The sequence below is a fragment of the Ascochyta rabiei genome, chromosome 6, assembly GCF_004011695.2.
Source record: "Ascochyta rabiei chromosome 6, complete sequence".
In the NCBI taxonomy this organism is placed as follows: Eukaryota; Fungi; Ascomycota; class Dothideomycetes; order Pleosporales; family Didymellaceae; genus Ascochyta; species Ascochyta rabiei.
The window spans coordinates 1,860,983-1,888,823 of NC_082410.1; the positions used below are offsets into that span (position 1 = coordinate 1,860,983).

A 27,841-nucleotide genomic window follows, 5' to 3' on the forward strand; every position below is an offset into this window, starting at 1 on the left:
TCACTGCTATGATGTCATCGTCACGAGGTCGAGGTGTGGAAAGCGCGACTTGTTGCATGTTTACATTTGACCTTTCGCGCCGTGCTACTCGGTGAAGTATCGCTAAATGACGACGAGCTGTTACGCTCCTCTCCGCACGTTTGTGCTCATGAGAGTGATTTTCTTCTTTTTCTTGCCCTTTCCCGCTGCGGGCTTCTTCGACGTCGACGACTCGCCTTCGTCTCCAAGCGACATGGCTTGCGCCTGGGCGATCATCTCTTCCTCCTGCAACAAGTCCTTCTCCCAGCCTTGCAGCCATCCGTCGTCACCGTCGTGCTCCAAGGGCGCGAGCACGGGCGAAGTACCTGACACAGCCGTAGTGCCCCACACAGTGCGAGGAGCAGATGGGCTGGTAGATGGGGATGCCAGCGATGCGAAGCCTTCGCCCCGACGAGCAGGCCACGGTGGTGATGTCGATGTGTCCTCGCCGTCTGTGGTGGGCTGACCATCCGGGTTGCTGCTGGACGCCAGTGGCAGGAAGTCGTTTGCAGAGAAACACTCTGAAATGCTGGGCCGCTTCCTCCGAGCTGAGCTGAACTCAGCATACTCGGCCTTCTCAGCCCGAATCCTTGCCTTTTCTTCGCGGCCCTCTTTGTCCTGATGCTTCTTCCTCCTCCTCTCGATGTCGGGCATGAAGCGTTCCAAGACCTCGGGCGCAACGGTGTCGGTCCAGTCGCATTCGAGGAAACTGACCTCGCAGCCGTATGGCAGGTGGGCAAGGTACTTTGTGCGTTTCCTCAAGTCGTCATCGACGACATGGCCGGTCGAGACACGCTCGACGCGCGGTAGGATGGTAGCCGGGAAGGCCGCAAAGTTCTCGAAAGCAGCCTTGAGGATGCGTATGTCAAGCGGAGACAGGTAGTAGTGCATGAGCGCTTGGTAGAAGAAGTATTCGGACGGTGTGCGGCTTTGGTCGTGGTGTTGTCGATGACGAATCTCGGCAAGTGTTGCTGGCACGCTCGAGCGCGAGGTCTGTGAAGACATGGACATGTTCCGCTGCTGGCTGTTGTCACTGGGCGCCGGCGCCGGCGCCGGCGCCGGCTCTCCATCGACGTCCTGGCCGGAGGGAAAGAAGTCGGGAGCCTCTTCGCGGAAGACGATGGGCGCTCTTTTCGGCTTTGGCTCTGCCGGCTTGAGGGCGGATTCGGGCGGATTTCCAATGCCGTGGACTTTTTCTTTTGTCTCCTGGATGTTCCGGATGGCCTTTTTCGCCCACTGCACGTTGTCATCACCAAACATGACCTCGTCCTCTTGTGCTTGCTGGCGCAGCTCGACAATCTCCTTGTCGAACTGTTCCATCATGTAGTCCTCTCCCCCTCGAAGTACGCGGGCATAATCCATGACCTCGGCAGCAAAGTACCAGGGAATGTCTTGGTCTTTGCGCAGGACCTCGGCGCCATCGCGGGGCATGGCCAGCGTGCTTCCCGCGGAGCGCATCACCAGGCGGAGGACCACATCGCCGCCCTCTCTCGGCGGCTCCCCCTCTTGTCCGACGTACCAGCGCACAGGTTTTGTCTCGGATGGGTAGATGGTGTCGAAGCAGAGCGGGCACTTTTTCGAACGAGCCCTCTTGAGGGGTTCCTTGGCCTCGTCCTCGGCGTGCATGTAGCGTATCAGACAGGGCAGACAGAAGATGTGTCCGCATCTGGCCATTCTCGGAGCTACCGGCGTTCCTAGACAGATGGGACACGACGCGTGCTGGGAGACGGACGAGGCCAGGATCTGCAGGACGTTGTTCCAGTCCAGGTGGATGTCGGCGTCGACGCGCTGAGCGCGATAGTCACCACGCGGATCGACGATGAAGCGGTAGTTGGCGTGGACATATCTGGGCGCTGTCAGTGCTGCACTCTGCTCGCGTCGTGTTGGGCGCGTTGGGCGCGTTGGGCGCGTTGGGCGCGTTGGGTGCGTTGGGTGCGTTGGGTGCGTTCGCCGCGTACCTCGCCTTGTCTGTGGCATGGTAGCCGGAGCCGACGCCCCAGGCAGGGACGCGTCGATAGCTCCTGCCGTGGGCGTGGGCGTGGTGGAGGTTTGGGGGGCGGGGCGGGAGGTTGAAGTTCATCAGGTGGGTTATGGACGTCTGCCCTTTTCGGTTGCTGGAGGGAGGCATGGCGAGCTGGGCTGTCAGCACAAGGCAGCTCTGCAGGAGGCGGGGGCACCGACCGAGTCGGCTAGGGAATCCTCATGGGCCTGGCGAAACTTGTTGGAGCCCTTGTTCTGCTTCTTGCCGGGCTGCTGGTTCCTCGGCGTGGGGGCGTTCTTGAAGGGGAGAGTACCCCGCTGGTGGCCGAAGAAGTGGACGGTGGCCGAGGCCGACTGGTTCTGGGCGGGCGGCTGGGGAGCGGTGGGCGCAGAGAGCTTGGAGGACGAGGCGGCCGGGGGTGGGTTCGAGGACATGATGCTGCCCGCGCGGGTGGATCACGAAGACGGGGTTCCAGCGCAGCACGCCCTGCTCGGCTCGCCTACGAAGAATGGGCGAAAGAGAGGCGGACGGCAAAGGAGAGGGGGCTAACCAGGGGACGTGGACAGGCGCTGTTTGGTTTGGGTGGTGAAGGGCTGGGTCCCCCAGAGGGATGGACGGAGAGTCAGCGTGGGTGGCAACGCAACCGTGGGTAGACCATGACGAGGGTCATCACGTGGACTCGGACAGCTGCGCTGCACCCATCGCGATGCCGCGGTTCGGGGATTGATGAAGCAGCTTGAGCAGCTTGGCCAGCAGGACCAGCTTGGCCAGCAGGACCAGCAGGACCAGCAGCCTTGGTGGCGCGTCGACTGCCGCAGAATTGAATATTGGACAGACCGTGGTTGAAGAGCTCCCGCTTCAGCTTGGCTGGTCCGGACTCCGCACAGACTTGGCTTTCTCTCGGACACGGACACGGGCACGGGCACGGGCACGGGCACGTCCACGGCTCGCAGCCCTCCCCCACGACGACGCCGGCCCAGCAGCAGCAGCAGCAGCAGCAGCAGCAGCAGCAGCAGCACCTCGACGACCACGCCCCGACGCCGCCCACCACGCCTCTCCGCGTCTCCCATCCCCGGGCCGTCTCGACTGCGCTCATGTCGTGCTGATACAATGACAGCGTGTCTGGCCCGCCGTCCCGCTGCCCGTCTCCGCTCGCCGCATCTCGTCGCGCGACCCGCCTCTGCCTCTGCCTCTGCCTCTGCCTCTGCCTCTGCTTCTGCCTCTGCGACCCGGCCGTGATTCCTGCACGGCACCACGCCCACCACCTGCTGGCCTCGCCCTCGCGCCGCCCACCGACCCGGCGTCTCGTGCCGCCGCTCCCCTCGCCCTCGCCCTCGCCCTCGCCCTCGCGCGTCCGCCCGTTGCCTCGCAGGCTGGCCGCGCGGTCGTGCTGACCAGCGCCCGCCACCGCCATCGAGGCAGCACCGCCGCCCATGATGCCCGGCCACATGCCCCCCGGCGCGCCCATGCACCAGGCCCGCCGCCAGATGGAGCTCCCGTACCCGCACTACTACGCCGCGCCGCCGCAGGCACACTCGCCCGTCTACCACAACCCGTATGCGCCCGTCTACCACCACCACCACCACCACCCCCACCCCCCCAGCACTATGGCCCGCCGCACGCCTACCCCCAGCCCATGCCGCACATGCAGCCATGGAGCCCCTACCACCCGCCCCAGCCCATGCCTCAGCCCCCGCCACAGCCACAGCCACAGCCACAGCCGCAGCCACCGCCCCAGCCCCAGTACAACATGCCCCCGCGCCAGTTCCAGCCTCTCGCCTCGCCCGTCGTCGTCTCCTCGCACCCGCACATGGCCGGCATGCCCCCCGCCATCCCCGCCCTCGCCCAGACGCCGCCCATCGCCCACTCGCACACGCCCCCGCCCGCCCTGCAGCGCACACACACGCCCCAGCAGCCGCCCTCGCCGCCCTCGCTGGGCCCGTACGCGCGCCGTCTTGATTTCGTGCCCCGTGCCCCGCCTGCACCGCCTGCACCGCCTGCACCGCCTGCACCGCCTGCACCGCCTGCGCCCTCTGTGCTCGCCTCCCTGGCCACCTCTCCCCCCGTCGCAGAGTCCGAGCCCGTGCCGTCTGTCGCCCAGCCAGCCACGTTCAAGCCCTTCTACCCGCCCCTGCCCTGGCTCTCTGTCCCCGACGCACACTTTCCCGCCCCTGCTGCAGCCCGGAGGAGGAGGAGAAGGAGGCGCGGCCCCGTTCCGCCCCAGGAGCAAGGCCTCGCGCTGCCTTCGCGCCGGCAGCATGTCCTCGCCCACGCAAAGGCGACAGAAGACTCGCCACGCGCCGAGCACGAGTCGGCAGGAGAACCAGACGAGTCCCAGGCCTCCACCATGGCCGCGCCCTCCGACGCCGAGCTCGACACCCCCTCCACCTCGCACCCACCGTCCGAGATGGACGCGCCCTCGGTTCAGCCAGCGGCTGCCCAGACAGCCGCCGCCGCGCCCAAGCACGCCCGCAACACGACCAAGCCCGCTGTCCCGCTGATCCCCATCAAGACCGCCAGGGCACCAAGCGCGGCTTCGACCACCCACAAGTCGCTCAAGTCTGCCCCTGCTGAGAAGCCTCAGCCAACGACGGTAGACCCACTCGCTGCCCCTGCGCCGGAAGCCCCTAAACCCGCCGCACCCGCCGTCCCAAAGTCATGGGCTGAGCTGCTGCGCGCCAAGAACGCTGCAGCCGCACCGCAAGCTCCCGCCCAGGCACAGCCGCCAGCCGCCTCAAACGGTGCGGTGAGCGCAAACGGTCCTGTGACATCCAAGAGCAGCTCCCTCGCAGAGGTCCTTGCGTCCTACGCTGTCGACGCTGAAAGCAAGGTCTCGTTCATCGAGCCTCGTGGCCTTGTAAATACGGGCAACCTTTGTTACATGAATTCTGTAGGTGCTGCATCCACGTCCGAGCTTCACCACTAACCCTTCGCCAGGTCCTTCAGGTACTCCTCTTCTGCGCGCCCTTTTATGACTTCCTGGACCAGACGGCAAAGCGCGCTGTGCATAGCTTCAAGTCGGAGACCCCTCTCGTTGACGCCATGATCATGTTCCTGCGCGACTTCAAAGTCATCGACTCGGCCAGCTCGGCCGAGCAGCTGCGCTTGCGTTTGAAGGTGGACGAGCTGGAGCAGTACGGCGACCCCCTGACCCCTGAGTACGTCTACGACACCATCAGGCGATTGCCTCGTTTCGACAACATGAAGCGGGGCTCACAGGAAGACGCCGAGGAGTTTCTGGGCTTCCTTCTCGCCGGGCTGCACGACGACTGTGCCCACGTGATTAAAAAGGGCAAGACCGATGCGGCACACAACGGCACATCGCCAGACGCCGATCCGTCAGACTCCACCGATGGCGGCTGGCTCGAAGTCACAGCGAAGCAGAAGACGTCACACACCCAGTCTTCTGGCGCCGTCGAGGTCGAAACACCCATCACCAAAATCTTTGGCGGCAAGCTCCGCTCCGAGTACAGGAAGGCGGGTGAGAAGCCGTCGGTCACTTTCGAACCCTACCAGCCTTTGCAGCTCGACATTGGCGAGCCACACATCAACAACATCTCGGACGCGCTGAAGAACCTGACGCGTCTGGAGACGTTGGACAGTGCCGTTCGCGGCGCTCGCGCCTCTACCAAGCAGGTGCACATCGAGACCCTGCCGCCGGTTCTCATCCTCCATCTGAAGCGCTTCCACTACGACGAAAAGGGCCCGCAGAAGATCTGGAAGAAGATCGGCTACCCCCTTGAGCTGGAAATCCCCAAGGAGGTGTTCCCTCAGCACAAGCGTGGAGGCTACCAAGCACAGGGTGGATTCCCCAAGTACAGGCTGACGGGTGTCGTCTATCACCACGGCAAGAATGCCAGCGGCGGCCACTACACCGTCGATCTTCGCCGACAAGAGGGCAAGGAGTGGATCCGCATGGACGACACTGTGATCCGTCGCATCCGCGCCGAGGACGTCGCCGAGGGGGGCGCTGAAGAGGACCCCAAGCTGCTGGCTGCTGCTCTTGAGCAGCACAAGAACGACGCCGGTAAGAGCAAGAATTTCTTTGCACAGATCGACATGGACGAGGAGGCCTCAGACAAGGGAGGCTGGAACCAAGTCAATGGTACAGACAAGAAGGACAGCACCAAGAAGTGGGCTGGTGTTGTCAACGGCACAGCGACACCCAACTCGGCGGGGAAGCGAACGCCACTTGCAAAGGAGAACGTGAGGGACAACAAGGTGGCGTACATTCTGTTCTACCAACGCATCGAGTCATGAGAGCGGGCTCGAACGGAGACGAACAGAACGTATGTTAAGAATTTTCACGACCAAAAGTCATCAGCAGCATTGCCATGGCAGGGAAAAGCATATCCACAAGCGCAGAGCCGTGGATGAGTGTTCATCGACCGTCATCGACCGTCATCGACACCGTCTGTTGATGGACAAAAGAAGAGCAGGAGCATGTAGGGGAGAAGATGCCCTCCAGGGCGTCAAAAAATAATTGGAAGAAGACGATGCATAATTCAAGCAACATGCTCTGCTTCCGTGATGTCTTGATCTTCGACTTGTAGTCTGTGCGCTAGCCCCTCCACCCCACCTTGGACGTCAGGTATCAATCAACACAACACAACAACGAGCTCTGTACGGTTACCAACACAATGCTCATCACAGAGACACACAGGGATGTCCCGACCCAGGCGGGCGGTGACATGCGTAGGTGCTCGATGGAGTGTTTCTCTGGTGCGAGTAGCTAAATTTCAGCAGGGGTCTTCCTCTTCCACCCGACTATTGCAAACTACCCAAAGGCAAAGTTCCCCGGCGTTGTTGTGTTTTCTGAAATCTACCAGGGTGCGTGGTGAAATTTCAAGTCTGAATCGTTACTTTCTGACCACCGTCTTGCCGCCTGCTCTCCCCATCCATCTCACATCTTCCAGTGACGGGCCCCGTAGCTCGGTTCGCACGCCAGATTGCATCCCAAGGCTACATTGTCGCCGCCCCATCCTCGTACCACGAGTTCACTGGCCCAGAGGCTCTAGCCTACGACGGCCCGGGCACCGACGCCGGAAACGAGTGGAAAATCACCAAGAAACTCGAGGCGTACGACGAAGACGCCAAACTCTCCGTCGACATCCTCCTCGATCTCCCAACGTGCAATGGCCGGATCGGCGCCACGGGTACGTTGCTTCCCACGCTCACCCTCGTGATGACATGGCATGCTGAGACGCACAGGCATGTGTCTCGGCGGGCACCTCGCATACCGCTGCGCTCTCGACCCGCGCGTCGCGTCCGCAATCTGCTACTTCGCGACCGACGTGCACAGCGGCACGCTCGGCGCCGGGAAGAGCGACGACTCGCTGCAGCGCGCGCGCGACATCCAAGGCGAGCTGGTCCTGATCTTCGGGAAAATGGACAACCACGTCCCCGCCGCGGGGCGCGATCTGATCCGCAAGACGCTGCACGAGGCCGGGGTGACGTTTAGCTTCTACGAGCCCGCGTGGGCACAACGTACGTTGTATTTTCCTCTTCTCCCACTTCCCCCATCGTCATGACGCGTGGTGAGAGTACCCACTGACGGAGCAGATGCCTTTATCCGCGACGAACTCAGCAAAGGCCGATACGACGCCGCGCTCTCCGGCATCTGCTTCGAGATGCTGAAGGAGCTGTTCAGCCGCACGCTGCGCGCTGACCTCGGCCCGCGGACTGGCGGAGACGTCGAGATCGAGGACGTTTGCTAGACGGCGAGCGCGCAGTTTAGCAGAAAGAAGAAATAAAAAGAAAAGAGTTAACACCATCTACCTCCTCAGCTTTTCCTAAAATAATGCGTTTTACCTTCTTCTAGTAGGGTTTAGAAGTAGAACTAACAGCGCTGTATACTCTATCCATCTATCTATCTCTACCTCCTAACTACTAACTACACTACACTCTAACCCTACCCTCTAGCGTAGTACACATTTTAAACCTACAACACTTACTAAACAGCAAGCACATAACAGAGCAGAAACAAAGAAAAAGAAAGAAAAAAGCAAAAAAAAGAAAAAAAAAAGAAAAAAAAGTAAAAAAAAAGAATACAGCAGCAACTAGGAAATGCATGTCAGGCTCCAGTAATAACCTCTTAGCCTCTAGTATGTAGCAGTGTCCACCTCTAACCTAGTACAGCAAACAAGTACAGTTCTAACCCATCCACTCACCATCTAAGTAAGCATTAATTATTAGGCTCTCAGCCTTACTCTCAGCCTTAGGCATGTGGATGCGTCCACCTCTGACCTGTAGGAAGCCTTAGGGCAAATAAGTACTGTTCTGGCCGCTGTCTCACTATCAAAGTGAGCATTGTTACCTTTTTGAGGCATGCTTGGCACGGTGGGCAGAGCTGTGGCCTTGACATTAATACCTTTTAGTTGCTTAGCACAGTAGGTTAAGGTAGAGCTATAGCCTGATGATACTACGTATAGCTAGCCTAGCCTAGCCTAGCCCAGCCCAGCCTATTCTATTATATTATATTCTATCCTATTATATTTTATTCTATCCTATTATATTATATTACATCACTGCCTACCTGTAGGTTCCTAGCAGCGATTACCTTGCACCTTGGACCTAGCAGGGCGCGAAGCGCTGTTCCAGCCATAGGCGCGCTTGCTGGCTTGGCTGTCTGGGTATATAGTTTTGCCACTATTTAATATTTTTGGAATGCTGGGCGAGCTGGGGCTGGGCTGGGGCTGGGCTGGGGCTTGGGGTTTGCTGTGCTGTGCTGTGCTGTGCTACTGGATATAGTGCTTGGGTGGGGAGTTTAGTTGTTGTTGTTGTTGTTCTTCTTCTTCTTCGTATTATTATTATGATAATAATAGGATACTAGCAAGTGTAGAGCTAGACAAGACATTAATTCTTCACTACTAAAACAGGGGGTTTATACCGGGAACGAAGGGGAGTAGCACAATATGCACAGGTTGGTTAGTTTGTGTAGAGTCAACAGAGCAAGTGTGGCCGTGGCTGAAGAGGTGAAATGTGATTCGATTCAATGCTGTTCGCTACACTATGCACGTCACCATGATGCGTTCCCTGCTCCTGCGTCTATCGCACATTACATCCACACACGTCTTCCGCACGCCTAGTACTGGCCGGCGGCGGCCTGGCACGCCTTGAGCTGGTCGAGGTACCACCCGCAGATGGTCAGGCTGCCCTGGTTCTCGTCCATGCACTTGCGGAACGTGTTGACGTTCTCTGCGCACGGCCCGGCCTGCTGCTGCGCCGACGAGTTGACGCTGTGCTGCTGTGCGAACTCGGTGGTCTGGGGCGCGGCTTCGGCGGGCGCGCTGCTGCCGCCGCTGAACCAACCGCCGACTGCGTGGCCGATGGAGGATCCGACGGCTACACCGCTGGTGGGGGGTTAGTGGAGATTCCGTGCGCGTGGCGCGAGGGAGAGACGTACGCAGCTGTCGAGGCCATCTGGCCGAACAGACCAGGGCCCTGGGGCGTGGCAGCGGCTGGGGGTGCAGCCTGGCCGGTGGGCGAGGCGTGCTGGGGCGCGGCAGCAGTCGAGTGCTGGCGAGCGGGCGCCGGAGCCGTGGTTGCGGGCCTTGCGGCGGGGACGGTAGGCCTAGGGCGGACGGGCGCGGCTCCTCCACGTTGACGGGGCATGGTTGCTGATGGATGGGGTGGTTTGGGGTTGTTGGAGAGATTGACGGAGTTGGTGGTGGTTGGGTGCGATGCGAAGGCAAATCGACGGCATCTTGAAGAGGTCCGAGGTTTCTCGAAGGTCCGGTGCTAGCGCGTTATGCTTACACTGAGCGTTGTGATTGGCTGCACCGCAAGCGTCGTTCCGAATGTCTGCAGCAGGCAGCAGGGGTTCAGATCGAATGCGAACACGAACACCACGCGGGTGTGGTTACGAGTCTCGCATTCACGTGTCAGCAAAACGCACTGTTCAAAGGTACACGTCATGCACGAGCTGCTCAGAAACCAATGCGTGATATTCAGAAGACAAACGTCTATCGTAAATGCTAAGCCCAGATCCGCAGTCCACCGCGCCAAAGAGAGCGACGTAGCCAAACGCTTCGTAAGCGTAGACACTGCCCTGTCCGGTCGGCCGCACAAGAGGTAGGCAAGATGCTATGAAGCAAATGCTGATGTAGGAGGGTATGAGCGTGAGGAGCACCAGCACGTTTCGCGCGCCGTGGGAGTGTGCTGAGATGGGTGGGTATGTTCGTTTCTGCAGGACCGCTCCGGGGCGCTGGGTGCCGTGGACGCATTATGTTCAAGCTCCCCGTTGTCCACGATGACGCCAGATGACCGCCGTGCCTGCTGCGCCGGTTGTTGCTTATAAGATGGTGCATTTGCTCTTCTTCTTCTGCGCCGATTGCTGGGGGCGCGGGCTCAGGACGGCACTGCACGCTGTTAGCTCGGTCGTGGGTTGGCAGCTCACGATACGCACCGGATGGCTTCGTCGAAGACGCTCTTCAGGTTGCGCTGTGTCAGGGCAGAGCACTCGAGGTACTTCTGCGCCTTGATCTCCTTGGCGACCATGACGGCCTGCTCGTACTGGATGGGCGCCATCTTCTTCTGCCTCAGCGACTCCTTGGTGCCCTCGTCGTCTCGCAGATCGAGCTTGGTGCCGACGAGGATGATGGGCACCCCCGGGGCGTGGTGGTCAATCTCGGGGTACCACTGGATGCGGTCAGCTGGGGGGTGGTAGGTGGTAGGAGCGGCGTGTGGGGACTCACCTTTGCCTTGACGTTGTCGAACGAGGGAGGGCTCACAATGGAGAAGCAGATCAGGAAGACGTCGGTCTGGGGGTACGAGAGCGGTCGCAGGCGGTCGTAGTCTTCCTGCCCGGCGGTATCCCACAGGCCCAGGCTTATGGGCTTACCGTCGACCATGACGTTCGCCGAGTAGTTGTCGAAGCTGGGGGGACGTTAGCGCCGGCGTCGGTGGAACAGGCGTGTCTGGCAGACTCCGAGTCGGACCCAGATCAGACTGCGACTCACACAGTAGGAATGTACTCGCCGGGAAAGGCGTTGGTTGTGTAGGAAATGAGGAGACATGTCTGCACGGTCAGCCAGCAGCTCGGCAGCACAGCAGCAGGCGGAGGCTCACCTTGCCCACGGCACCATCGCCGGTCACGACGCACTGGGGGGCGTTAGTGCGAGTTCAGGAGTAGCCCAGGCGGCGAGGTGGGAGCGCACCTTCAGGCTCTGGGTGGCAGGAGCAGCCATTGTGTATTAGCGACGCGTCGTCTGATTAGGGTTGTAGGTAGATATGCGGGTACGTGAGCCCTGGTCGGCGCGGCGTATCGGCGGACGAGGGGGAGGTGGAGCTGGGACGGGCGGTACAGCGGTGCAGCGGTGCAGCGGCGGGGGCGAGTGGCAGATGGGCAGCGTGGCAGCGTGGCAGCGTGGCAGTGTGGCAGTGTGGCAGCGTGGCAGTGTGGCAGCGTGGCAGTAGGGGGGGCTCGTTCAGCAGAATCGCAGCGCTTTTCGCTTTTCGCAGCGTCTGCGAGGGCGCGCGGGAGCTATCTGCAGCGTAGGGGGGCGTGCTTGGCACGGCGGCGGGTGAGGACTAGGCGCAGGCGAGCGAGCAGGAGGGATGCGCGAGTCGACAGCGCGGGCCACAGTGCAGCGGGGGTGGATGGGTGCTGGGTGCTGGGTGCTGGCGTGCTGGCGTGCTGGGCGTTGGCCGGGCGGTGATCCAAGGCCCGTCGGTCACGGTAGTGGGAGTTCGCGCTGGATGGAGTGGCGTGGGAGCTGGCCAGTCGAGCAGAATCCGGCTGCGTGCGGTGGGAGCGGTGGGCGTGGTGGGAGCAGAGTTCAAGACTTCAAGACTTCAAGATTTCAACTGCACAGAAGAGCGGAGCGAGAGCAGAGGTCCAGTCGACTGCACCGGCACAGGCTGCTCTTTTGGCAACCGCGCATCCAAGTGAGCCTCCTCAAACGGACTTGCGACACGCTCGCGCCCACGACTCTCGCACGACCAGCCATGCCTTTGCGATGCCCTGATAGGCACCGCGCACGGATCGACCGCGGGTGCCACTCGACTGCCCCGGTGCGCGCCTGGCCCTCATTCGCAGACCGGCGCGGACGGTAGGCCATAGACGGAAGACGGTGGTTGCCTATTGCCTGCCTGCCCTACCATGTCGTCAGTCTGCCCGCCGGCACACTGCATACCGCTCTTCCTTCCCCAGCCACCACCAGCGGTATCGATTGTGTCAGCACCAGCACCACCAGCGGTATTGATTGCGTCAGCGCCAGCACCACCAGCGGTATTGATTGTATCAGCACCAGCACCACCAGCGGTTTTGGTTGTGTCAGCACCACCAGCGGTATCGATTGTGTCAGGACCAGCACCACCAGCGGTATTGATTGCGTCAGCGCCAGCACCAGCGGTATCGATTGTGTCAGCACCAGCACCACCAGCGGTATCGATTGTGTCAGCGCCAGCACCAGCACCAGCACCGGCGCCAGCACCAGCACCAGCCAACACCAGCCAACACCAGCCAACACCACAGCGCCATGCACCTCGACGCTCCACACGCACGCTGCCCACTTGCGCAAGTCACATCGAACGCGGCAGGGGGTTGCAGGAAGAACAAGTGCCCCATCCACCGCTGTCCTTGCCGCCCTGTGATTCGTCCTCGCCCTCTTTCCTCTGCAGACCGCTCCAACCTACCCGGCTCCGGCACCCGCACCAAGCCAAACCTGTGGGCTTCTCGTTTGGCCTTCTGGTTCGGCGTTCTGGTTCGGCCTTTGCCTGCGCCGTCCCTGCCATGGTGCGTCACCACGTGTTTGGACTCCGAGACAACCAGCGTGCCTCTAGCCCTCCCTCTTACTGTGTGCGTCTACGACCGGACTTGATCTCGTGTCCGCGCCAGCTGGTACCGCCATCTATTCTAGGCCCTCTCCTTCCCTTCTCACCCCTCCCCTTCTCACGACTCGTCACGACTTGTGAATTCCATGACCTGTTCATTTACCTGTGCTTTATTCCACTCTTCATGATTCATGACTCTTCATGACTCTCCATGCTATTCCATGGTGGATTCAGCTCTTTCGTGACTTGTTCCTCACACTTGGTCAGACTCTGATACCTATTTAGACTTGTTGGACTGTCGTGACTACTCAGACTTCATGACTATTCACTTCATGACTTCAGACAGACTAGCTTGGGTATCTTGCAACGCTCCCACCAACACATCACATCTCAGTAAAACACAAACAACTCATCCCCGGCTTCCTTGTCCTCGCCCAAAAACTCCTTCCTCAGCAGCAACTTGATCAACGCCTCGTGCAGCTCCTTCATATCGAGAATGCCGCGCTTCTTCTGGTCAATGTACGAAACGTCAATCACCACCCGCTTGACGTTCTCCGTGGAGAGCGCCTTTTCTTCGAGCAGTGCACACAGCCGATCAGGCGTCCCTACACCATAGTCCACTCTGCAAGTACCGTCAGCGCAACCCCCACGCAGCAACTCCATCAACGCACCTATTCTTCTTCAGACTCGCAACCTGGTCCGCGAGCTTCAGGTGCTTCGCGAATAGCTTCTCCACCTTGGCGTCCTTGATGCCCTGCTTAGGCAGACCCGTCTTGAGCGACCTGCACACGTCGGCCGCCCGAATTCCAGACGCTGTGACGACAATCGTGTGCGGTGCTCCTGGCGCTTTGTTCGACGTGGGCTTCAGCGCGCCAAATTGCTTCTTCAGGAAAGCTGGGAGATGGTCCAGTTTCCGCGCGTCACTGTAGCCGGTGCTGTCGTAGATGGTACGTGCTGCCTCGGTTAACATCTGCATGGAATCCAGACCCGTGTCACGCACCAGGGATGAGCTTGTCTTCCAGCTCGACACTGCTCAGCTCTTTGCCGTACAGTCGTGTTCGAGCATTCACATAGTCCGCCACCAGCTGACCGTCCATGCGCTCAAAAGCGTGATTCACACCCAGCTCTTGATCCAGATCATCCTCGTCAATGTTCTTTGCTCTGGCCTGTTTCTTCTGCTTCCTCTTCGCCTTCTTCTTCTCTTTCTTGCTGTCGATGCCGCCCTCGAGCTCTGCTTCCGCCTTCCGCTTCTTCGAGGTGGCTGTGACGTCGAACTCCGCCTCGATCAGGGGCACGCCACCTTCGGCTTCCGAGTCGGACATGTTGTTGCTTGTGTTTTGCGTGGAGATTGGGGACAGCGAAACGTGCAACAGGAAAAGTTCCAAAAAGTCCCGTCGCAATCGATAAGAAAGACACGCTAGCACCGCACCCGGCCTAGCTCCGGCGCGTCAGCCCGTCAAGCGGACGCGCCTGCCCTGTTGTGCTGACGTCCATCAACAAGCCCGCTTTGCTGGTCGCATTCTTACCGCTGCGCAACCATGTCCGAGTCTGCGCGCAAGAAACAGCGCCGGTCGCCGGTCGCCACACCAGACACCGATGCCCGCGCTGAGCCCACCACTCCCTTCCGCCGCGCAATCAGCGCAGGCCCCGCACCAGGAAGCCGCAAGACGCCCACTTTTCGAACGCCAGGAACCGCTGCACGCACACCACGGGGAGGGCCAGCCACACGACCCATCTCGGCACGCAGAGCAGCGCCAACCACGCCCCACGCGATCAGAGCATTGCGAGAGCGCGCCAACGCTGCGCGCACACCTGGAAACAACCGGCGCAGGAGTGGCAGGGTACAGCGAGAAACGCCCCGGGATCTCCTGCGCAACCTCAGCAGAGGTGTGTTGGCCGCGAGTTCTGCATGGGGAGATCGCTGATTTATTGGACAGCCCTTGCGCGCGACAGCCGTCCAGTCGAACCGGAGCCCCAGACACTTCCACGCCGAAGCAGACACTCCGCTCTCGACCTCCCAGATGTCGCAGACAGTCCTGACATGGCAGCGCCACGCCTCAGCATGCCGCTGGAGGACATGTACGACGACGACAGCTTCCACGAGCGACCGCCGCGACAATCTCTTCTGCCCGAGCTCCCCGATGATGTAGACGGAGGCACAGTTCAGTCGCTCGAATTTGGACGGCGAGCGCTGAGCGAAGACCCCAGATATGCCAGGAGAGTCAGCGAGAGATTTGCCGACTTCAGTGAGCTTGGGGCTGTGGATGAGGAGTTTGACATGGACGGGACCTTGATCAACCGGCGCCGCACAGGAGTCTTTGATCCTTTGCTCGACCAAACCATTGTAGAGGAAGACGAGGATACAGTGGAAGCCCTGACTGGGCGGAGGGACGGGCCGTCCAGCGATGCAGATCTGGGCGTGTTTGGTGAAGCCGACGACGACACGGAGGAGCCTACGTTCAGATTCCACATCCCGGAGCGGATACGTGCGCCGATTGAGGAGCAAATCGAAGACGAAGACGAGCCAGACGAGACTGTTGTGTTGGCAGACGTCTCCGAGCGAGACGAGTCCGAAGTGGAAGAGGAAGTGCCGGCTCTCGACGAAGAAGAAACGGCAGCATTGAACGTGGACGAGCCTACGGACGCATTCGGCATGACAGGGTGGGAATCAGATCCTGGCGTAGACGACGATCTTGAGCTCGCCGCGTATCGCGAGGAAGAGTCCGCCTTGGACCGCAGTCTGCAAGCGCCTGAAGCACTGGCAGCAGTCCAGAAACGAATGGGCGGGCGGCGGAAAGAGCTCAAGCTGTCACGGGCCGGCCTGGACTATCCGTCGTTCCCAGCTGCGTCAGTCAAGCAGGTGGCACTCGGCTTTATGAAATCACAAGGCAGCAAAGCACAACTCAGCAAGGACACACTCGCCGCTCTCGTACAGACAACAGACGACTTCTTCGAGCAAATCGGCATAGACCTAGCTGCCTACGCACAACACGCCGGCCGCAGAGTCATCGAAGCGAGTGACGTCCTGGCTCTCATGCGACGGTGTGTTACATTTCTACTGTACATGTACCTACAGGGCCTACGCTGACCCCCACAGAACCCGCAAGACGTCGAGCAGCACGACGTCGTTCTCGCTTGCGCAGAAGATGCTGCCGCGAGAACTGCTGCAGCAGCTGAGGATGGAGCCGCAGCCTCAACTCAAGGGCCAGAAGCGCAAACGCTTGGCTGCTATACAGGAGGAGGATGACGGGTGAATCAGGGGAGGCATTGTGAAGTTAAGACCACTCCGAGCTGTGGCGCACCCGCCGTTGTGTGCCGGAGAGCGGCTTCTTGACCACCATCCAGAACATGATGGAGGTGGCAAAGCTCAGTGCGTACCTGCGGGGCGTTAGAAGAGATGCTCGAAGGAAGAGGTGCAAGCGCATACCATGTGAAGATGTACTGTGTGTGGTTGTTCCTCAAGTTGACTGTGGGCGCCCGCCCAATGGGCACTCCTTTGGGCTCGCGCTCATAATTGGTGAGCAAATCCGGCGCTGTGTTTTGTCAGATAGCCAATCTCCAATTCAACCACTTCGAAACACTCACTCATCGTCTCCTCAATCCACACCTTCTGGCTCCCACTCCACTCAGCCATCTCGTCGACGCTGGGGAAGAACCACTTGCCCGCCTCAGGTTCGTTCTTGGGCGTAAACAGATTCCCCTTTGGCGGGATCCTCAGCAGTCCCTCGACGACCACCTCACCCTCGGGCAGCGCGCCATTACTCTTCCTAAACCACTGCTTCGCCGCGTCCTTCCTGATCCACCCGCGGCAACACAGCACTTTGTGCTTGTTCCCCCGCTCATCTGTGCGCTCCAGCGGCGTGACGACCGTATAGCCATCCTCGCCGTCCAGCATGCGCGGCCCAATCAGCATTTCCTGATCATGCCGCAACACGCCCTTGGCGTACACCCGCCTGTAGTCGAAGCTCTCCACCGCACTCTCGTCGATCCGCAGCGGCAGCTCCAGCGGCGGGAACGTCAAGCGGTCTTCGAACCGCGCCACCAGCTCCGTCTTCCATCCCAGCCGCTGCACCTGCCAGCAGCCCAGCACAAACGCCGTGATGGGGATGATGGCCAGGATAATCAGTCCGGGTCCGTGCTGCTTGCCCACGCGCGCCATCTTGGCCGGCCGGTCGAGGATCGAGACGAAGTTCGGGTCCAGCCCGTCCGGCCCGTGTGCGTAGCGGCGCTGGGCGAAGAAGACGACGTTGGGTGGTGAGCGGCGGGCGCGCAGGCATTGCGGACGGGGTGGGGCGCGGCATGTGCGGGCGGAGGCAGGAGACGTCTGTGTCGAGTACTGCCTGAAGAGGCGCAGGAGCGGGTTGGGTCTCGACATGGCTTGTGGCGTTGGTTGCGCAGATGCGCGCGTGTCGGGCGAGTGGGCGAGGGTACAGCTCTCGACATGGCACGGTCGCGGTGCAGCGGTGCAGCTAGTGGCGAAAGAGGCATGGCGGCATCGACTTCCCCCATCGTCTACCTACGCGGGCCTTGAGCCGGCAAACAACAAGTCGTCACGTGCCTCGACATGACTGAAGCTCACGTCCCACTTCCAGCGGTGCCTGCGGTCCCCAATGGGGCACACCCGTCTGGCGTGGACAAAGATGCGCTCCTCACCCGTCTCGATACGCTGCTGGAGCAGTACCTACACACGCTAGACGAGTACGAGAAGCTCACGCAGCAGCTCTCCCAACAGCTATCATCTGTGAGGCGTCCCAGCAAAACCAACCACCCCATTTCCATTGTCTGATGGCAACAACAGGCCTTCTTCTCCCTCACCCAAGCCAACTTCCACAACCGATCCGGCGTGCACTATGGCCAGGACCGATATGACGAACGCGTGCAGGCGACGCGGAGGATGTACGTGATCAGTTCCGTCGATAGAAAGCAGTCGATCTAACAACACCAGCGTGATATCCGAGGACGAAGAGCACAATCCACATTTCTCCACCACCTCAACTCCAACCCCAGGATCCTCCTCCGCAGAACCCAGCACCCGGCCACCTCCCACCGCTACCCAGGAACCCACGGAAGATGAACCCAAGTCGATCCCTGATCCTGATCCTACCACCGGCTCCACAGAAGAGGAATCAAACACCCCCTCGGGCTCTACGCTCCCGGATCCGCTCCGTATGTTCGGCATCCTGGTCCCGCCTGCGCTGCGCGCCGCACAGGCTTCGTTCCGCGGCGCTGTCGAGGGGCCCGTGGTGCGGTTGGTGGGCGTGGCGGGGGAGTTGAGGGGGTTAGAGCGAGAGATTGGGAGGGTGCGCAAGAGCCTACGAAAAAGCCAGATTTGAATCAAACGCAAGACCCAAACCTCAACATGCAGAGTCTGGGCTAGTAGGCTTGAGAGAGATGGTGTATGTGACTTTCCCATACCAAGCCGAAGTTACGGATTCAGTCATGCATCTGTATGGATACTCCATGGAGGTAGCATCAAATCACCCCATCCGTCTCCACCTCCACAAACCCAGCCATCACAAACACACTGTGCTGCGGGATATACCAAAATGGCGAGAATCTTCTTGAACGTATACGTGCCGATCAGTCGAACGATACGTCGGTGCTGCAAACGTTACAAGCACTCCCCTTCCGTAACAGCAGTCTCTTTGGCCAACCATTTATTGCATCGAACAGTTCTGCATGCAAGTCTGATACGTCGGCAGCGAAAACTCTGTACGACGACCGATGCACCACGACCCCAAACCTTCTCCTCCTCGAGAGGCATCAACGACGCTTCGTCCGGTGAGCATTCGACATGTTGACCGCGGCCAGACCAATCTAGCGCTTCCCATCTATCCAAAATTAGTCCACGAGCATTTTAGATGGATCGACCGTTCACTGGTGAAGATTCGACTTTGTGCGAATCGATTCGCAGGGACAAGGTATCGAAGTTCAGGCGCTGTAGAAACACACCATAAACCCGCAGAGCTACATTGCGTTTGACTTCGGTTGCAGACGTCTGAGGCGACATGATCTCTGACTCGACGAATGCGATTGTATAGTTGGTCAAGGCCTGTATCACTGACTCGAGCAAAGCAACAGGATAAACTGTGTATTGGTGGCTCAGGCGGTGCAGATGTTGAGAGACGGTTTTCTGGACCTTGTTCTCGAGGATGCCAGATTTGTCAGATACTGTTGGTTGTTCGAAGGTGTCGGTTGCGGTCTGTCACTCTCTTGATGCAGCATCACTCCCCAACTGGGAAGGCAGTATTGATGGAATTTCAGCTTCCAAACTTTCGCATTACTTTGTGAGACCTGAAGTACATGTCACGGCAATGTTGCGGTCTATTCCACATGGCTGACAGTCTGATGTTCGGCATTCATGGTACGCTTGATCGACGCGCGTGTCTGACGGAAACCCACATGCGACTATTTAGCATACATTGAATCCACATACGGCTTCAGCGCGCATAGCCCAAATTCAACAGCCTCCTCGGTCCTGATAGTCCTGCTGCCCTGACCGGGCACAAGATTGACCCAAGAATCGAAGAGTGTATGTGCGCTTCCTTTGCCCAATCCTTTCTCTGCCAGAACAGGGTCGTTTGCGACTGCCGGCTCTATCCCTGCAACACCGCCAAACACAAGCAAAAGGTGATTGAATTTCTCCGGCGCCTGCACCGAAGGGTTCGATGTGGTCGATGGGATGATATCGCGTACGTTGACACCTCGTTCGGATGTGCCCACGGTGAAGTCGTAGCCGTCAGGGAACTCGCATTCGGAAAACACGGTGCTGAGGGAGGAGGCCTTGCGTACAGAGTAGCCCCAGTAGTAGCCTGCCTCTTCGCGTGGAAGTGAGGACGCGCATGCTGTAGCCTCCAGACTTTCGCACTCGGATTGCGAGAGGTGCGGCCAGTTCTTGGGAGGGTCTGAGTTGGCAAATCGTACTGTCGTGCGCATCGCGGGCTCGATGGGGGCTCCCGGTGGTACAGGCACAATCACTGGAGAAGGAAGCCCGCACTTCACGTACACATGTTGCTCCTCCTCTTTCTGGCTCTTCTTGCCCTTCAACCCTCGATTTGCTGGTGGTGCATCTGCAGGGCCGACAACAACGCCCTCTCGAAATTGACACCACTCGTGCGGTCGCAAATGATGCGGCATGTCCATACTGGGTAGTGTACCTGTCCATTCCAGATTCTTGTGCTTCTGAAAGATGCTCAAACTGGGGTCATCGTGGCTGTACCTTAGATGCGGCGGACACTCGGCGAATGAAAGAACGTGATACAAAAATTGGTCTGGGTTTTGCCATGGCTCATCTTCCTCCAAGATAGAGTCAAGAATTTCTTGCTTCGACTTGGATTTCTTGCCACGCGTATACCGGTCAGATACCACATTGGGTGTGAGTCCAGACGGGTTGTCGTCAAAGACGACAATCTCGTCAACACAAAAAACTGCTGCAGCTCGCGCGATACGGCCTACTTGCATCGTCTTGTGATCTGGCTTTTTGGCATTGAGAAGCCAGCTTCCTGGCAGTGCAATGCTGACAGTCCAATTCCTGGCTGTGGTGGGCTTGAAGAGCGCTGTGGGGCGCGATGTATCAATGTCTTCCGCATCCTGAGGCTCTGTCCTGCTCTTCTTGTTGGAACTATCTTGTTGATCGGTTTGGTGTATTACTACAGATGCATGCTTGCGCTTCTGGAACTATGTCAGCAGGCGTGAGTTCTATGTGAAGAAAGATTTGTACCTTGTTGTCGACCATCTTAGCTCTGACTGTAACCACAATCGCAGAGAATTGTGTTTCGATAGATTGACCTAGATGTCACAGCCACAATGAGCGCCGCAATTGATATCTGACACGTGAACGCGTGAAAAAGGTTGGTCGAAAATTTACGGATGGGTATTTTTGGTCACCCCAGCTCGGTCCTGCATTAGCGCGCAAATGTGGGGCGCAGATCTCGACCACTAGCTACCGTAAGGCGACCACCATGGCGCCTTGAAGTAGGCAGACACCCCTCTGTTGCTGCCGTCGCTCTCTGCTTCCTTTACGTCACTCAACAATTGCAAACTCAATCCGAGGATCACGTATATAGCCCAACATGGTGTCAGAAACGTTGGTTTGCCCCTTTCGCAAGTGTAGATAGCTGCTTACACGGCCTAGCAAAACTTCCTTCGGCGATACGCTGTACATGTTCTTCGCCCTCTACCTTACTACCCTCTTCTCCCTTGACACGTGGGCTGCCGCTCGCAATTCGCCGTACCGTGCACCGGGCAACAATTCGTTCCATCGACCTGCACACACGCCACCAGCACCAGACAGCTTCCAAGGAGGCATGCACGGTCGTGGTAATGCTGGGGCTGGGAGTGGAAGCGGCGGAAACGGAGGAAACGTTGGACGAGTGCCGCAGGCGCGTGATTCAAGACCACCCATGAAGCTGTGGGGAACGGCCGCGTGTGGTGCTTGCATGACATAGAAGACATCAAGATGGGATGTATCGGGGAGAGTAGCGACCAGTGTTCACAGCGGCGTATAAGTTCTACACGAGTATACAAGTTCATCAGTTTGGCTGCGTCACCTTACTAGACGTATCGTTGTTGTTGTAACGTTGCATAGCCACAACAATATTGTTTTACATGCCTTTCACAGTTCTTAGCACTTTCACTGGCCCATTTAAAAGTTCCTGGCCTATTCGTAGTGGAAATACCCGTACACAAACAAAACACGACCTTTACTGCTCCACCCACATCATAAACCCACCGCTCGCCGAACGCTCACATCAACTACCGCCGCCCAACATGTCCGATCTCCGACAGTCCCTTGGCGTCTTTGAACCAGCTACCGAGGACATCACAAGCCAGGCAACTCGGTGCGCCGAACAGCCTACTACCGAGCCTGTCACACCAACAAATCCACCTCCACCCTTGTCTGCTGCACGCCGAGCAGAGCTAGATGCCCTTACACTAGCGGACTACAACAACATGACGATACCCGAACTCCATGCTGAAATGCAGCAGCGTAACATTCGATTTCATAAGTTCCACCGCAAAACCTATTGTGTTTCTCAGCTACAATACTCAGATCGTGTTGACCGAGATGTCTATCAGAAATGGAAGACTCGCACAACGTGGGAGCTAACGCCTGATGATGAGATCAAGCTACCACTCGAACTACTGCCTGGACCGAACATGCCTTGGTACAAGGTCGATCGGATCCTCAAGCTACTCAGCTCCCGGCAAGACCTTGTGTTTGCCAGCTCTTTCCACGAAGACATTACACGCAAATCCTTCCTGCATTTGCCCCTCGAGATCCGACAAATGGTGTATGCTTTTGCTCTTGACATGAGTCCCATGCTTCAGGTGAAATGCTCCTATGCAGAAGACCAAGATCGCTTTGCACCCATCAATGCTAGTGGCCAAAGCACTTCCTTCTTTCAAACAATCTATACACTCCAAACACTGGCTGCGATGAGCAAGGCAATGCGTTGGGATGTGCGGAGCTTCTTCTATGGCTCGTTAGAGATATGTTTGTTGAACGATGATGCAGGAGCCGCCGGCCACTTTGGAATTTCGCAAAAGTTTCTTCTTAAGCTTGGTCCTGAGGGCGTGGCCTCACTACCACGACTCAAAATCATTCTCTCGAAGCAGCCGCTCAATGAGGATACTAGCCATGCTCGAGTGGCTTTTCAAGCCTTCCTTCGATCTCTTTCGATGTGCCACAGCCTTCGGTTGTTGCACTTGGACCTAACAGTCTCACACATCTTTTGGTCGAATATTGAGGCCCTGAAGGCTTCTTTTCTGTGGGGAGAGGCTCTGAAGAGCTCAGGCTTGGAAGAACTTGCTGAAGCGATTGCCTCACTACCTAACCTCGACACTGTTCACGTACGACTGCTACCACAAGTACATACATCAAAGGACAACGACTTCTTAATCTTTGCTTTCAGCGGCATACGACAGTTTATTCTATGGACCGAGATTACAAATCGTCTTATCACTAACAATGTTAGCATTGTTCGACAGGGGACTGACAGTCGTGGCCTTAGTGGTATTACAGTTGATGTCCAATATCAACATATTAGCGTGTACAAAAATGAAGACCGGATCATGAACTTCAGGCATTGGAAGATTGAAAGATCAGGGCGCTAAGGGGTGGATGAGCAAGAAGTTATAAAGATGCAACCAATTATCGCTCGGATACCCAAACTATAGCTCTATACCAGAATGGAGGCCCAAGGTTATGTTGGCCAAAGACATATACATAGCCCTGTTGGTTTGGAAATTCTTAAAAGCTCTTAGTTGGCATGTGCATGTTATGCATCTCTTCCAATTCACCTACAGTTACACTAGCTAGCAAGACGTAACACCGTGACTTGACCACAATCGCAGCTTGCGTCTTCGCTCGAACACACGCTTTCCCTCAACACGCATTAGCTTCCATTGTGCGGCAGGGTTATATTATTTTCTGTTCACTTGTGTATATAGTGAGTAATATTCTCCTATGAGCGTGTTGCTTGGAGGAACGCGTTACGCGTTGCGAAATGAATCATATGATCGACAATGCTGGTGACGTCACAGTCGACACTTCCATCACCACAATTGTCTGTTCAATAGCGTCTCAATGCTCAGTTTTATCTCATAAAATACCCCGAAAATTATAATGAAAGTCGACGCAGCTGTCCTCGAGCTCCTACAACTTGATGCTGACAGTACTTCTGTCTCCTCTGCTGGTGGTGGAGGCTGCAGCTCCGCATCGACCTTGAAGATTGTCTCGAAGCCTCAGGATGGGAAAGAAAAGACTTTCTTCATGAAGACTGGCAGTGGCAGTGCTGCTGAGACTATGTTCGAAGGTCAGACCCTTAGCCTCTGTACACAGCGCGAGTTGAACAGCTGATAGATGGGTAAAGGCGAGCACGCTTCGCTCAACGCAATCAACGCCGTCGTGCCATCACTGTGTCCGCAGTCTTTCGGCCACGGCAAGTTTGAATCAAATCCACAGACGTATTTCCTTGTTACAGACTTCCTGCACCTCACAGGCCGCTCATCATCGAAGGGTAAAGCACCTTCGCTGGCTCAGAAGCTCGCAAAACTGCACACAACGCCTGCGCCAGTACCAGATGGCTATGACAAACCCATGTTTGGATTCCCGTCGACGACATGCTGTGGCGATACGCCTCAGGATAACAGCTACAAAGAAAGCTGGGCGGAATTCTATGCGGACAATCGATTGCGTTTTATCCTACGACGAGGCGAGAAGGCCCAGGGTACAGATAAGGAGTTTCACAACCTCGTCGAAGCTACCGCATCGCAAGTCATACCTCGCCTAATAGGTGATGACCACCTCAACAACGGGAAGGGTGTAACGGCAGTAGTTGTGCATGGCGATCTATGGAGTGGAAATGCAAGCGCTGGCATCATCGGCAGCAAGGAGGGTGAACCTGAGGATGTAGTGTTCGACTCATCTGCTTGCTATGCACATAGTGAGTTTGAGCTTGGAATCATGAAGATGTTTGGTGGCTTTGGTGGAAGTTTCCTGAAGGAATATCACGAGCTCTGTCCAAAGACCGAGCCGGTTGATGAGTATGAGGATAGAGTGAAGCTATACGAGCTTTACCATCATCTAAACCACTGGGCAATGTTTGGTGGCGGATACAAGAGTGGTGCGGCAAGCATCATGAAAACACTGGTCACGAAGTATGGAGAAAGCTAAGTTTTGTTGTGGGTGCTGCAAGCGTGTGGCATTGATTCGTTAAGATATATTCGTAATGTACGGGTCCCTGGTCCTGCAGGCTGTTCCTCCATGTATCATACCACTTTCTCAACAGCCTTCCAACTCGTCATCGCCTAAGCAAGACCGGCAGCCTGGATGGCGAAGGTGGCAGCAGAGTCCGCAACACTGCCGTAGCTGAGATGGCTACCAGTGGCGCCACCATCACCACCGCCACCGCAGATCTGGTCGGCGGTACCGCAAAACTGCTTCACCTTGTCGGTCGAGAGACCAGGGATGGCCTGACGCTTCAATGGGTCGCCGAACATGACAGCGCCAGCGACGTTGGAAGCAGAGATACCATTTGAAAAAGCGTTGTGAACAACCATGCCGCCCTGGCTATAGCCCGAGACGATAACCTTGGTGCTGGGGCACTGCTTGAGTGCTTGCTGGACGTACTGAGCCATCACCTTTCCTCCATCAGCACCCAGATTGGCGTTGCCCTGATACTATGTCAGTCTTTGAATTGGGTTTCACAAAAGCGACACTTACAGCAGCAGATGCAGCATAATCAACGCCCTGCACAGTGACCCTATCGGCACCGAGTTTGGACCTGATCGCCTTGACCATAGGGGGACCAGAGATGGTACCCATGTTGCCCAACTCGCCCGTTCCACGAGCGAAGATGACAGTCATGTCAGTGCAGCAGTTACCGCCTTTGACGCCATTCTCTGAGCTTCCTCCGCCGGTGCCTCCGCAGCTGGCGCCGTTGTTTGCTGCTCCTCCCCCAGTGTTGCCGCCAGCAGAGCTAGTCTTGGTAGGAGTGGCACCGCTAGCAGTGGGAGTAGCAGTGACTTGGATGTTGGAACCTCCACCGAGATTACCCAGTCCGAATCCCTGTCCGCCCAAGCCCGTGGGCATGGAGAAAGAGGGGAGGCTGAAAGGCGAGCCGCTGCCACCGAGGCCCCCAAGACCAGCTCCCAATCCGCTTCCTCCAGTACTAGAACCACCGCTACCGAGACCCCCAAGACCAGCTCCCAGTCCACTTCCTCCAGTGCTAGAACCGCCGCCGAAGCCTGTAGGCAAAGAGAACGAAGGCATGCTGAAGGAGGGGAAGCTCAATATCGGGTGAGGCAGAGCATTGGCTGCGCCAGCCAGAGCAATGACAGATGCAGTGGTATACTTCATATTGACGGTTCGATGCGTGATTGAAGTTGGAAAGCGAAAGCGTAGATGTTTGAAGAACGAAAGTGTAGTTGATGAAGCGACAGCGAAGGTGAGTGCACAGCACAGCGAAAGACGAAGAGAACGAGTGAAGGAAGGCCGACGATGCGATGCGATGATTCCATTCTGGCGATGCTGTTGAGACCTTATGTACTCGTAGCCTTAGCTACATCCTCGATGTAAATCTCTCATCGACGCGGGCTCGGCACCCAATAAACGACGAATCATGCGAGTTTCGAAACAAGACGGCATTGTTTCTTCTGGAAATGAACCTATTTTGATGAAAGGCGTGCCCAAGACACAAGTGAAAAAGCTCCGAGGATGCATGAATCGAGAGGCTTGCTTTTGCTAGTGCCTTTTCTTTTTTGCAAGGGCGCGGTCACGCTCAGCCCTGTCGACCCATGCCTAGAACCTCAGAGATCAGCTCAAGGAACGGGTGGATAGGCGGGAGCATCATGGTCCACAGACGTATGATGTCCTTCAATTCGTGAATGTGGAGTGTTGTGCTGCTCTTGCACGTTGCATAGGGGTGATGGGTCCGCAAAACCCCTGTCAACCCTGCGACAACCGAGGATGCCGGCAAGTGGACAGCAGTAGCGGGTTTCACCAAACACCTTGTGCAACAACGTTAAACAACGTCAGAGGGGTCAGCATTGACATAGATTTGAACGGATGAGCAAGCACCAATGAACGTTATAGCTTCATTCAAAGTCCCGAGGCTGACATGCGCCCGCTGGAGAGCGCCTTGTTTCCCCAACCCACCTACCCATGCAGAGCGAGTGCGAGTGCGGAGGCAACGTTACCTTGCCGTAACAGCCTCAACTTCTTTCGAAGCGTCATAGCCGTACAACCACGGTTGAACTTCTGGGCAGGTCCATCGACTTGGGAAGGAGCCTTGCAGTTCTTGACCCAGTTGCCTCAGCATCCGCTGGTCCCGCTCTTCCTGCTCAGGCCCATCGCGCATGTGGAAATCTTTGCGCTGCTTGAATGTTTCTCTCACAATGCCCTCGCCTCTTGCTTTTCGCAACTTCTCAAACTTCTTCAGCGAATCCGAGAGCTGAGATTTATCGGTGAAGTGCTTCGGCCCTAACAACAACCCTAGCACAGCGCCATCCTCGATTGATGAATTTGCGCCTTGTGCCAGGTACGGGAGCATAGGGTGACATGAGTCCCCGATGAGCACAAGGTTTGACTGCGGGTTGATCCATGAAGAAAGCTCCTCCCGGTGCATCAGCTTCCATTTGTCGACTTTGTCGACACACTCGAGGAACTCGGTCAACCTGCCACTGATGAGCTCATAACGTCTCGAAGGGACGACACGACTTACACAGGATCCCATCCCTCAAACAGCTTCCTCATCTCATCGAGATCACCTTCTGTCCTCGCAACACCTTCCTCGAGATCGTCGGGAACGAGGAGCACAACGTTGTACATCTTGCCACCACGTATGCTGTATGCTACCACGTGTGAATCCGGACCCGCCCAAAACCGACACGTAGGATTCTGCACCATATCTCGAAGCTTCTGGCTCTTCACCTGGTCGATATTGAGGACGATTCTGTACGCCAGATCGCCGGTCGGTAAAGGGGTATCCTTCTTTCCTAGCATGGTAGAACGGCACGTTGACCAAAGCCCGTCTGCACCCACGACCAAGTCTGCGTCATAAGACTTCTCGCCCACGGTAATCTTCGCTCTGTCTCCTGCCTTCTGCCCAAAATCTATCCCTGTGACTCGCGCATCAAGGATAACTGCGACGCCCAGTTCTCTCGCTCTCTTGACAAGCGCCTGCTGCAAATCCACACGATGGCAGTCCGAGAATGGTGCTCCGTACTTCCGTCTTATGTTGACGTCGAAGTTGTCTTCGTTTGCGAGAACTTTGCCCTTGTAGTTGTACACAGTGAGTTTTGTAGGTTCGCACACGAGATCTTTCAGTGAGTCGTATACACCCCAATTCTGGAAGAGACGGGTGGCGTTCGGTGTAAGCTGCAGTCCGGCACCGACTTCAGCAAGCTCCTTCGCACTCTCGAGCACTGTGACTGAGTGTCCTGAAAGCGCGCATTGAATCGATGCTGCGAGGCCGGATAAGCCTGCGCCGACAACAAGAATATCAAGCTTCTGTGGCATTGCCAAGGTCGTACTGTAGCGGCTGAATAAACTCTAGAGTGAGG

At 57.4% G+C, this 27,841-nt stretch overlaps 16 protein-coding genes across 16 annotated transcripts, besides 29 other annotated features; 7 read left to right on the forward strand and 9 right to left on the reverse strand.

Moving 5' to 3' along the window:
* Positions 1 to 120: 120 nt before the first annotated feature.
* Positions 121 to 2,433, reverse strand: EKO05_0004544 (Delta(24(24(1)))-sterol reductase; the record flags this gene model as incomplete). The annotated part of the gene is made up of 3 exons (XM_038938820.2): positions 121 to 1,864; positions 1,977 to 2,152; positions 2,200 to 2,433. 3 exons carry the CDS (start codon positions 2,431 to 2,433, stop codon positions 121 to 123), a joined length of 2,154 nt encoding a protein of 717 aa, XP_038800331.2.
* Positions 1,055 to 1,081: a tandem repeat.
* Positions 1,901 to 1,966: a tandem repeat.
* A 315-nt stretch (positions 2,434 to 2,748) lies between the features above and the next one.
* Positions 2,749 to 2,791: a tandem repeat.
* A 113-nt stretch (positions 2,792 to 2,904) lies between these two features.
* Positions 2,905 to 2,938: a tandem repeat.
* Positions 2,939 to 2,976: 38 nt separating this feature from the next.
* Positions 2,977 to 3,017: a tandem repeat.
* Positions 3,018 to 3,124: 107 nt separating this feature from the next.
* Positions 3,125 to 3,158: a tandem repeat.
* A 17-nt stretch (positions 3,159 to 3,175) lies between these two features.
* Positions 3,176 to 3,225: a tandem repeat.
* Positions 3,226 to 3,318: 93 nt separating this feature from the next.
* Positions 3,319 to 3,349: a tandem repeat.
* Positions 3,350 to 3,568: 219 nt separating this feature from the next.
* Positions 3,569 to 3,605: a tandem repeat.
* A 30-nt stretch (positions 3,606 to 3,635) lies between these two features.
* Positions 3,636 to 6,259, forward strand: EKO05_0004545 (Ubiquitinyl hydrolase 1; the record flags this gene model as incomplete). The annotated part of the gene is made up of 2 exons (XM_038938962.2): positions 3,636 to 4,889; positions 4,937 to 6,259. The coding sequence occupies 2 exons, from the start codon at positions 3,636 to 3,638 to the stop codon at positions 6,257 to 6,259; spliced, it is 2,577 nt and encodes an 858-aa protein (XP_038800332.2).
* Positions 3,695 to 3,739: a tandem repeat.
* Positions 3,975 to 4,027: a tandem repeat.
* Positions 4,183 to 4,202: a tandem repeat.
* A 380-nt stretch (positions 6,260 to 6,639) lies between the features above and the next one.
* On the forward strand, positions 6,640 to 7,716 carry EKO05_0004546 (Carboxymethylenebutenolidase; the record flags this gene model as incomplete). The annotated part of the gene is made up of 5 exons (XM_038938927.1): positions 6,640 to 6,694; positions 6,746 to 6,829; positions 6,916 to 7,155; positions 7,211 to 7,486; positions 7,562 to 7,716. The coding sequence occupies 5 exons, from the start codon at positions 6,640 to 6,642 to the stop codon at positions 7,714 to 7,716; spliced, it is 810 nt and encodes a 269-aa protein (XP_038800333.1).
* Positions 7,717 to 7,855: 139 nt separating this feature from the next.
* Positions 7,856 to 7,909: a tandem repeat.
* A 177-nt stretch (positions 7,910 to 8,086) lies between these two features.
* Positions 8,087 to 8,185: a dispersed repeat.
* A 26-nt stretch (positions 8,186 to 8,211) lies between these two features.
* Positions 8,212 to 8,357: a dispersed repeat.
* Positions 8,358 to 8,427: 70 nt separating this feature from the next.
* Positions 8,428 to 8,463: a tandem repeat.
* Positions 8,462 to 8,524: a tandem repeat.
* Positions 8,525 to 8,667: 143 nt separating this feature from the next.
* Positions 8,668 to 8,676: a tandem repeat.
* Positions 8,677 to 8,711: a tandem repeat.
* Positions 8,712 to 8,738: a tandem repeat.
* Positions 8,739 to 8,768: 30 nt separating this feature from the next.
* Positions 8,769 to 8,810: a tandem repeat.
* Positions 8,811 to 8,821: a tandem repeat.
* A 262-nt stretch (positions 8,822 to 9,083) lies between these two features.
* Positions 9,084 to 9,613, reverse strand: EKO05_0004547 (uncharacterized protein; the record flags this gene model as incomplete). Its single annotated transcript, XM_038938869.1, has 2 exons — positions 9,084 to 9,351; positions 9,405 to 9,613. 2 exons carry the CDS (start codon positions 9,611 to 9,613, stop codon positions 9,084 to 9,086), a joined length of 477 nt encoding a protein of 158 aa, XP_038800334.1.
* A 679-nt stretch (positions 9,614 to 10,292) lies between these two features.
* On the reverse strand, positions 10,293 to 11,187 carry EKO05_0004548 (Rho GTPase protein rac1; the record flags this gene model as incomplete). The annotated part of the gene is made up of 6 exons (XM_038938871.1): positions 10,293 to 10,359; positions 10,407 to 10,639; positions 10,696 to 10,876; positions 10,960 to 11,018; positions 11,069 to 11,101; positions 11,158 to 11,187. 6 exons carry the CDS (start codon positions 11,185 to 11,187, stop codon positions 10,293 to 10,295), a joined length of 603 nt encoding a protein of 200 aa, XP_038800335.1.
* Positions 11,188 to 11,344: 157 nt separating this feature from the next.
* Positions 11,345 to 11,413: a tandem repeat.
* A 187-nt stretch (positions 11,414 to 11,600) lies between these two features.
* Positions 11,601 to 11,641: a tandem repeat.
* A 387-nt stretch (positions 11,642 to 12,028) lies between these two features.
* Positions 12,029 to 12,736, reverse strand: EKO05_0004549 (uncharacterized protein; the record flags this gene model as incomplete). The annotated part of the gene is made up of 2 exons (XM_059636413.1): positions 12,029 to 12,513; positions 12,574 to 12,736. The coding sequence occupies 2 exons, from the start codon at positions 12,734 to 12,736 to the stop codon at positions 12,029 to 12,031; spliced, it is 648 nt and encodes a 215-aa protein (XP_059492396.1).
* Positions 12,178 to 12,260: a tandem repeat.
* Positions 12,333 to 12,380: a tandem repeat.
* Positions 12,400 to 12,445: a tandem repeat.
* Positions 12,675 to 12,709: a tandem repeat.
* Positions 12,737 to 13,165: 429 nt separating the features above from the next.
* EKO05_0004550 (Protein cms1) lies at positions 13,166 to 14,097 on the reverse strand (the record flags this gene model as incomplete). Its single annotated transcript, XM_038939133.2, has 3 exons — positions 13,166 to 13,397; positions 13,447 to 13,729; positions 13,776 to 14,097. The coding sequence occupies 3 exons, from the start codon at positions 14,095 to 14,097 to the stop codon at positions 13,166 to 13,168; spliced, it is 837 nt and encodes a 278-aa protein (XP_038800336.2).
* Positions 13,948 to 14,026: a tandem repeat.
* Positions 14,098 to 14,313: 216 nt separating the features above from the next.
* Positions 14,314 to 16,029, forward strand: EKO05_0004551 (uncharacterized protein; the record flags this gene model as incomplete). Its single annotated transcript, XM_038938686.1, has 3 exons — positions 14,314 to 14,662; positions 14,713 to 15,817; positions 15,873 to 16,029. 3 exons carry the CDS (start codon positions 14,314 to 14,316, stop codon positions 16,027 to 16,029), a joined length of 1,611 nt encoding a protein of 536 aa, XP_038800337.1.
* A 21-nt stretch (positions 16,030 to 16,050) lies between these two features.
* EKO05_0004552 (surf-like protein) lies at positions 16,051 to 17,150 on the reverse strand (the record flags this gene model as incomplete). The annotated part of the gene is made up of 3 exons (XM_038938932.1): positions 16,051 to 16,153; positions 16,203 to 16,308; positions 16,361 to 17,150. The coding sequence occupies 3 exons, from the start codon at positions 17,148 to 17,150 to the stop codon at positions 16,051 to 16,053; spliced, it is 999 nt and encodes a 332-aa protein (XP_038800338.1).
* Positions 17,151 to 17,339: 189 nt separating this feature from the next.
* EKO05_0004553 (uncharacterized protein) lies at positions 17,340 to 18,108 on the forward strand (the record flags this gene model as incomplete). The annotated part of the gene is made up of 3 exons (XM_038939104.1): positions 17,340 to 17,516; positions 17,574 to 17,671; positions 17,721 to 18,108. The coding sequence occupies 3 exons, from the start codon at positions 17,340 to 17,342 to the stop codon at positions 18,106 to 18,108; spliced, it is 663 nt and encodes a 220-aa protein (XP_038800339.1).
* A 1,075-nt stretch (positions 18,109 to 19,183) lies between these two features.
* Positions 19,184 to 20,510, reverse strand: EKO05_0004554 (uncharacterized protein; the record flags this gene model as incomplete). Its single annotated transcript, XM_038939037.1, has 2 exons — positions 19,184 to 20,446; positions 20,496 to 20,510. The coding sequence occupies 2 exons, from the start codon at positions 20,508 to 20,510 to the stop codon at positions 19,184 to 19,186; spliced, it is 1,278 nt and encodes a 425-aa protein (XP_038800340.1).
* A 337-nt stretch (positions 20,511 to 20,847) lies between these two features.
* EKO05_0004555 (uncharacterized protein) lies at positions 20,848 to 21,222 on the forward strand (the record flags this gene model as incomplete). The annotated part of the gene is made up of 2 exons (XM_059636414.1): positions 20,848 to 20,861; positions 20,910 to 21,222. The coding sequence occupies 2 exons, from the start codon at positions 20,848 to 20,850 to the stop codon at positions 21,220 to 21,222; spliced, it is 327 nt and encodes a 108-aa protein (XP_059492397.1).
* A 160-nt stretch (positions 21,223 to 21,382) lies between these two features.
* Positions 21,383 to 22,891, forward strand: EKO05_0004556 (uncharacterized protein; the record flags this gene model as incomplete). Its single annotated transcript, XM_038945602.2, has 1 exon — positions 21,383 to 22,891. One exon carries the CDS (start codon positions 21,383 to 21,385, stop codon positions 22,889 to 22,891), a length of 1,509 nt encoding a protein of 502 aa, XP_038800341.2.
* Positions 22,892 to 23,402: 511 nt separating this feature from the next.
* Positions 23,403 to 24,452, forward strand: EKO05_0004557 (uncharacterized protein; the record flags this gene model as incomplete). The annotated part of the gene is made up of 2 exons (XM_038939132.1): positions 23,403 to 23,592; positions 23,650 to 24,452. The coding sequence occupies 2 exons, from the start codon at positions 23,403 to 23,405 to the stop codon at positions 24,450 to 24,452; spliced, it is 993 nt and encodes a 330-aa protein (XP_038800342.1).
* Positions 24,453 to 24,586: 134 nt separating this feature from the next.
* Positions 24,587 to 25,637, reverse strand: EKO05_0004558 (Cutinase; the record flags this gene model as incomplete). Its single annotated transcript, XM_038938757.1, has 2 exons — positions 24,587 to 24,952; positions 25,002 to 25,637. 2 exons carry the CDS (start codon positions 25,635 to 25,637, stop codon positions 24,587 to 24,589), a joined length of 1,002 nt encoding a protein of 333 aa, XP_038800343.1.
* Positions 25,638 to 26,472: 835 nt separating this feature from the next.
* On the reverse strand, positions 26,473 to 27,797 carry EKO05_0004559 (Salicylate 1-monooxygenase; the record flags this gene model as incomplete). The annotated part of the gene is made up of 2 exons (XM_038938784.1): positions 26,473 to 26,953; positions 27,001 to 27,797. 2 exons carry the CDS (start codon positions 27,795 to 27,797, stop codon positions 26,473 to 26,475), a joined length of 1,278 nt encoding a protein of 425 aa, XP_038800344.1.
* Positions 27,798 to 27,841: the final 44 nt, after the last annotated feature.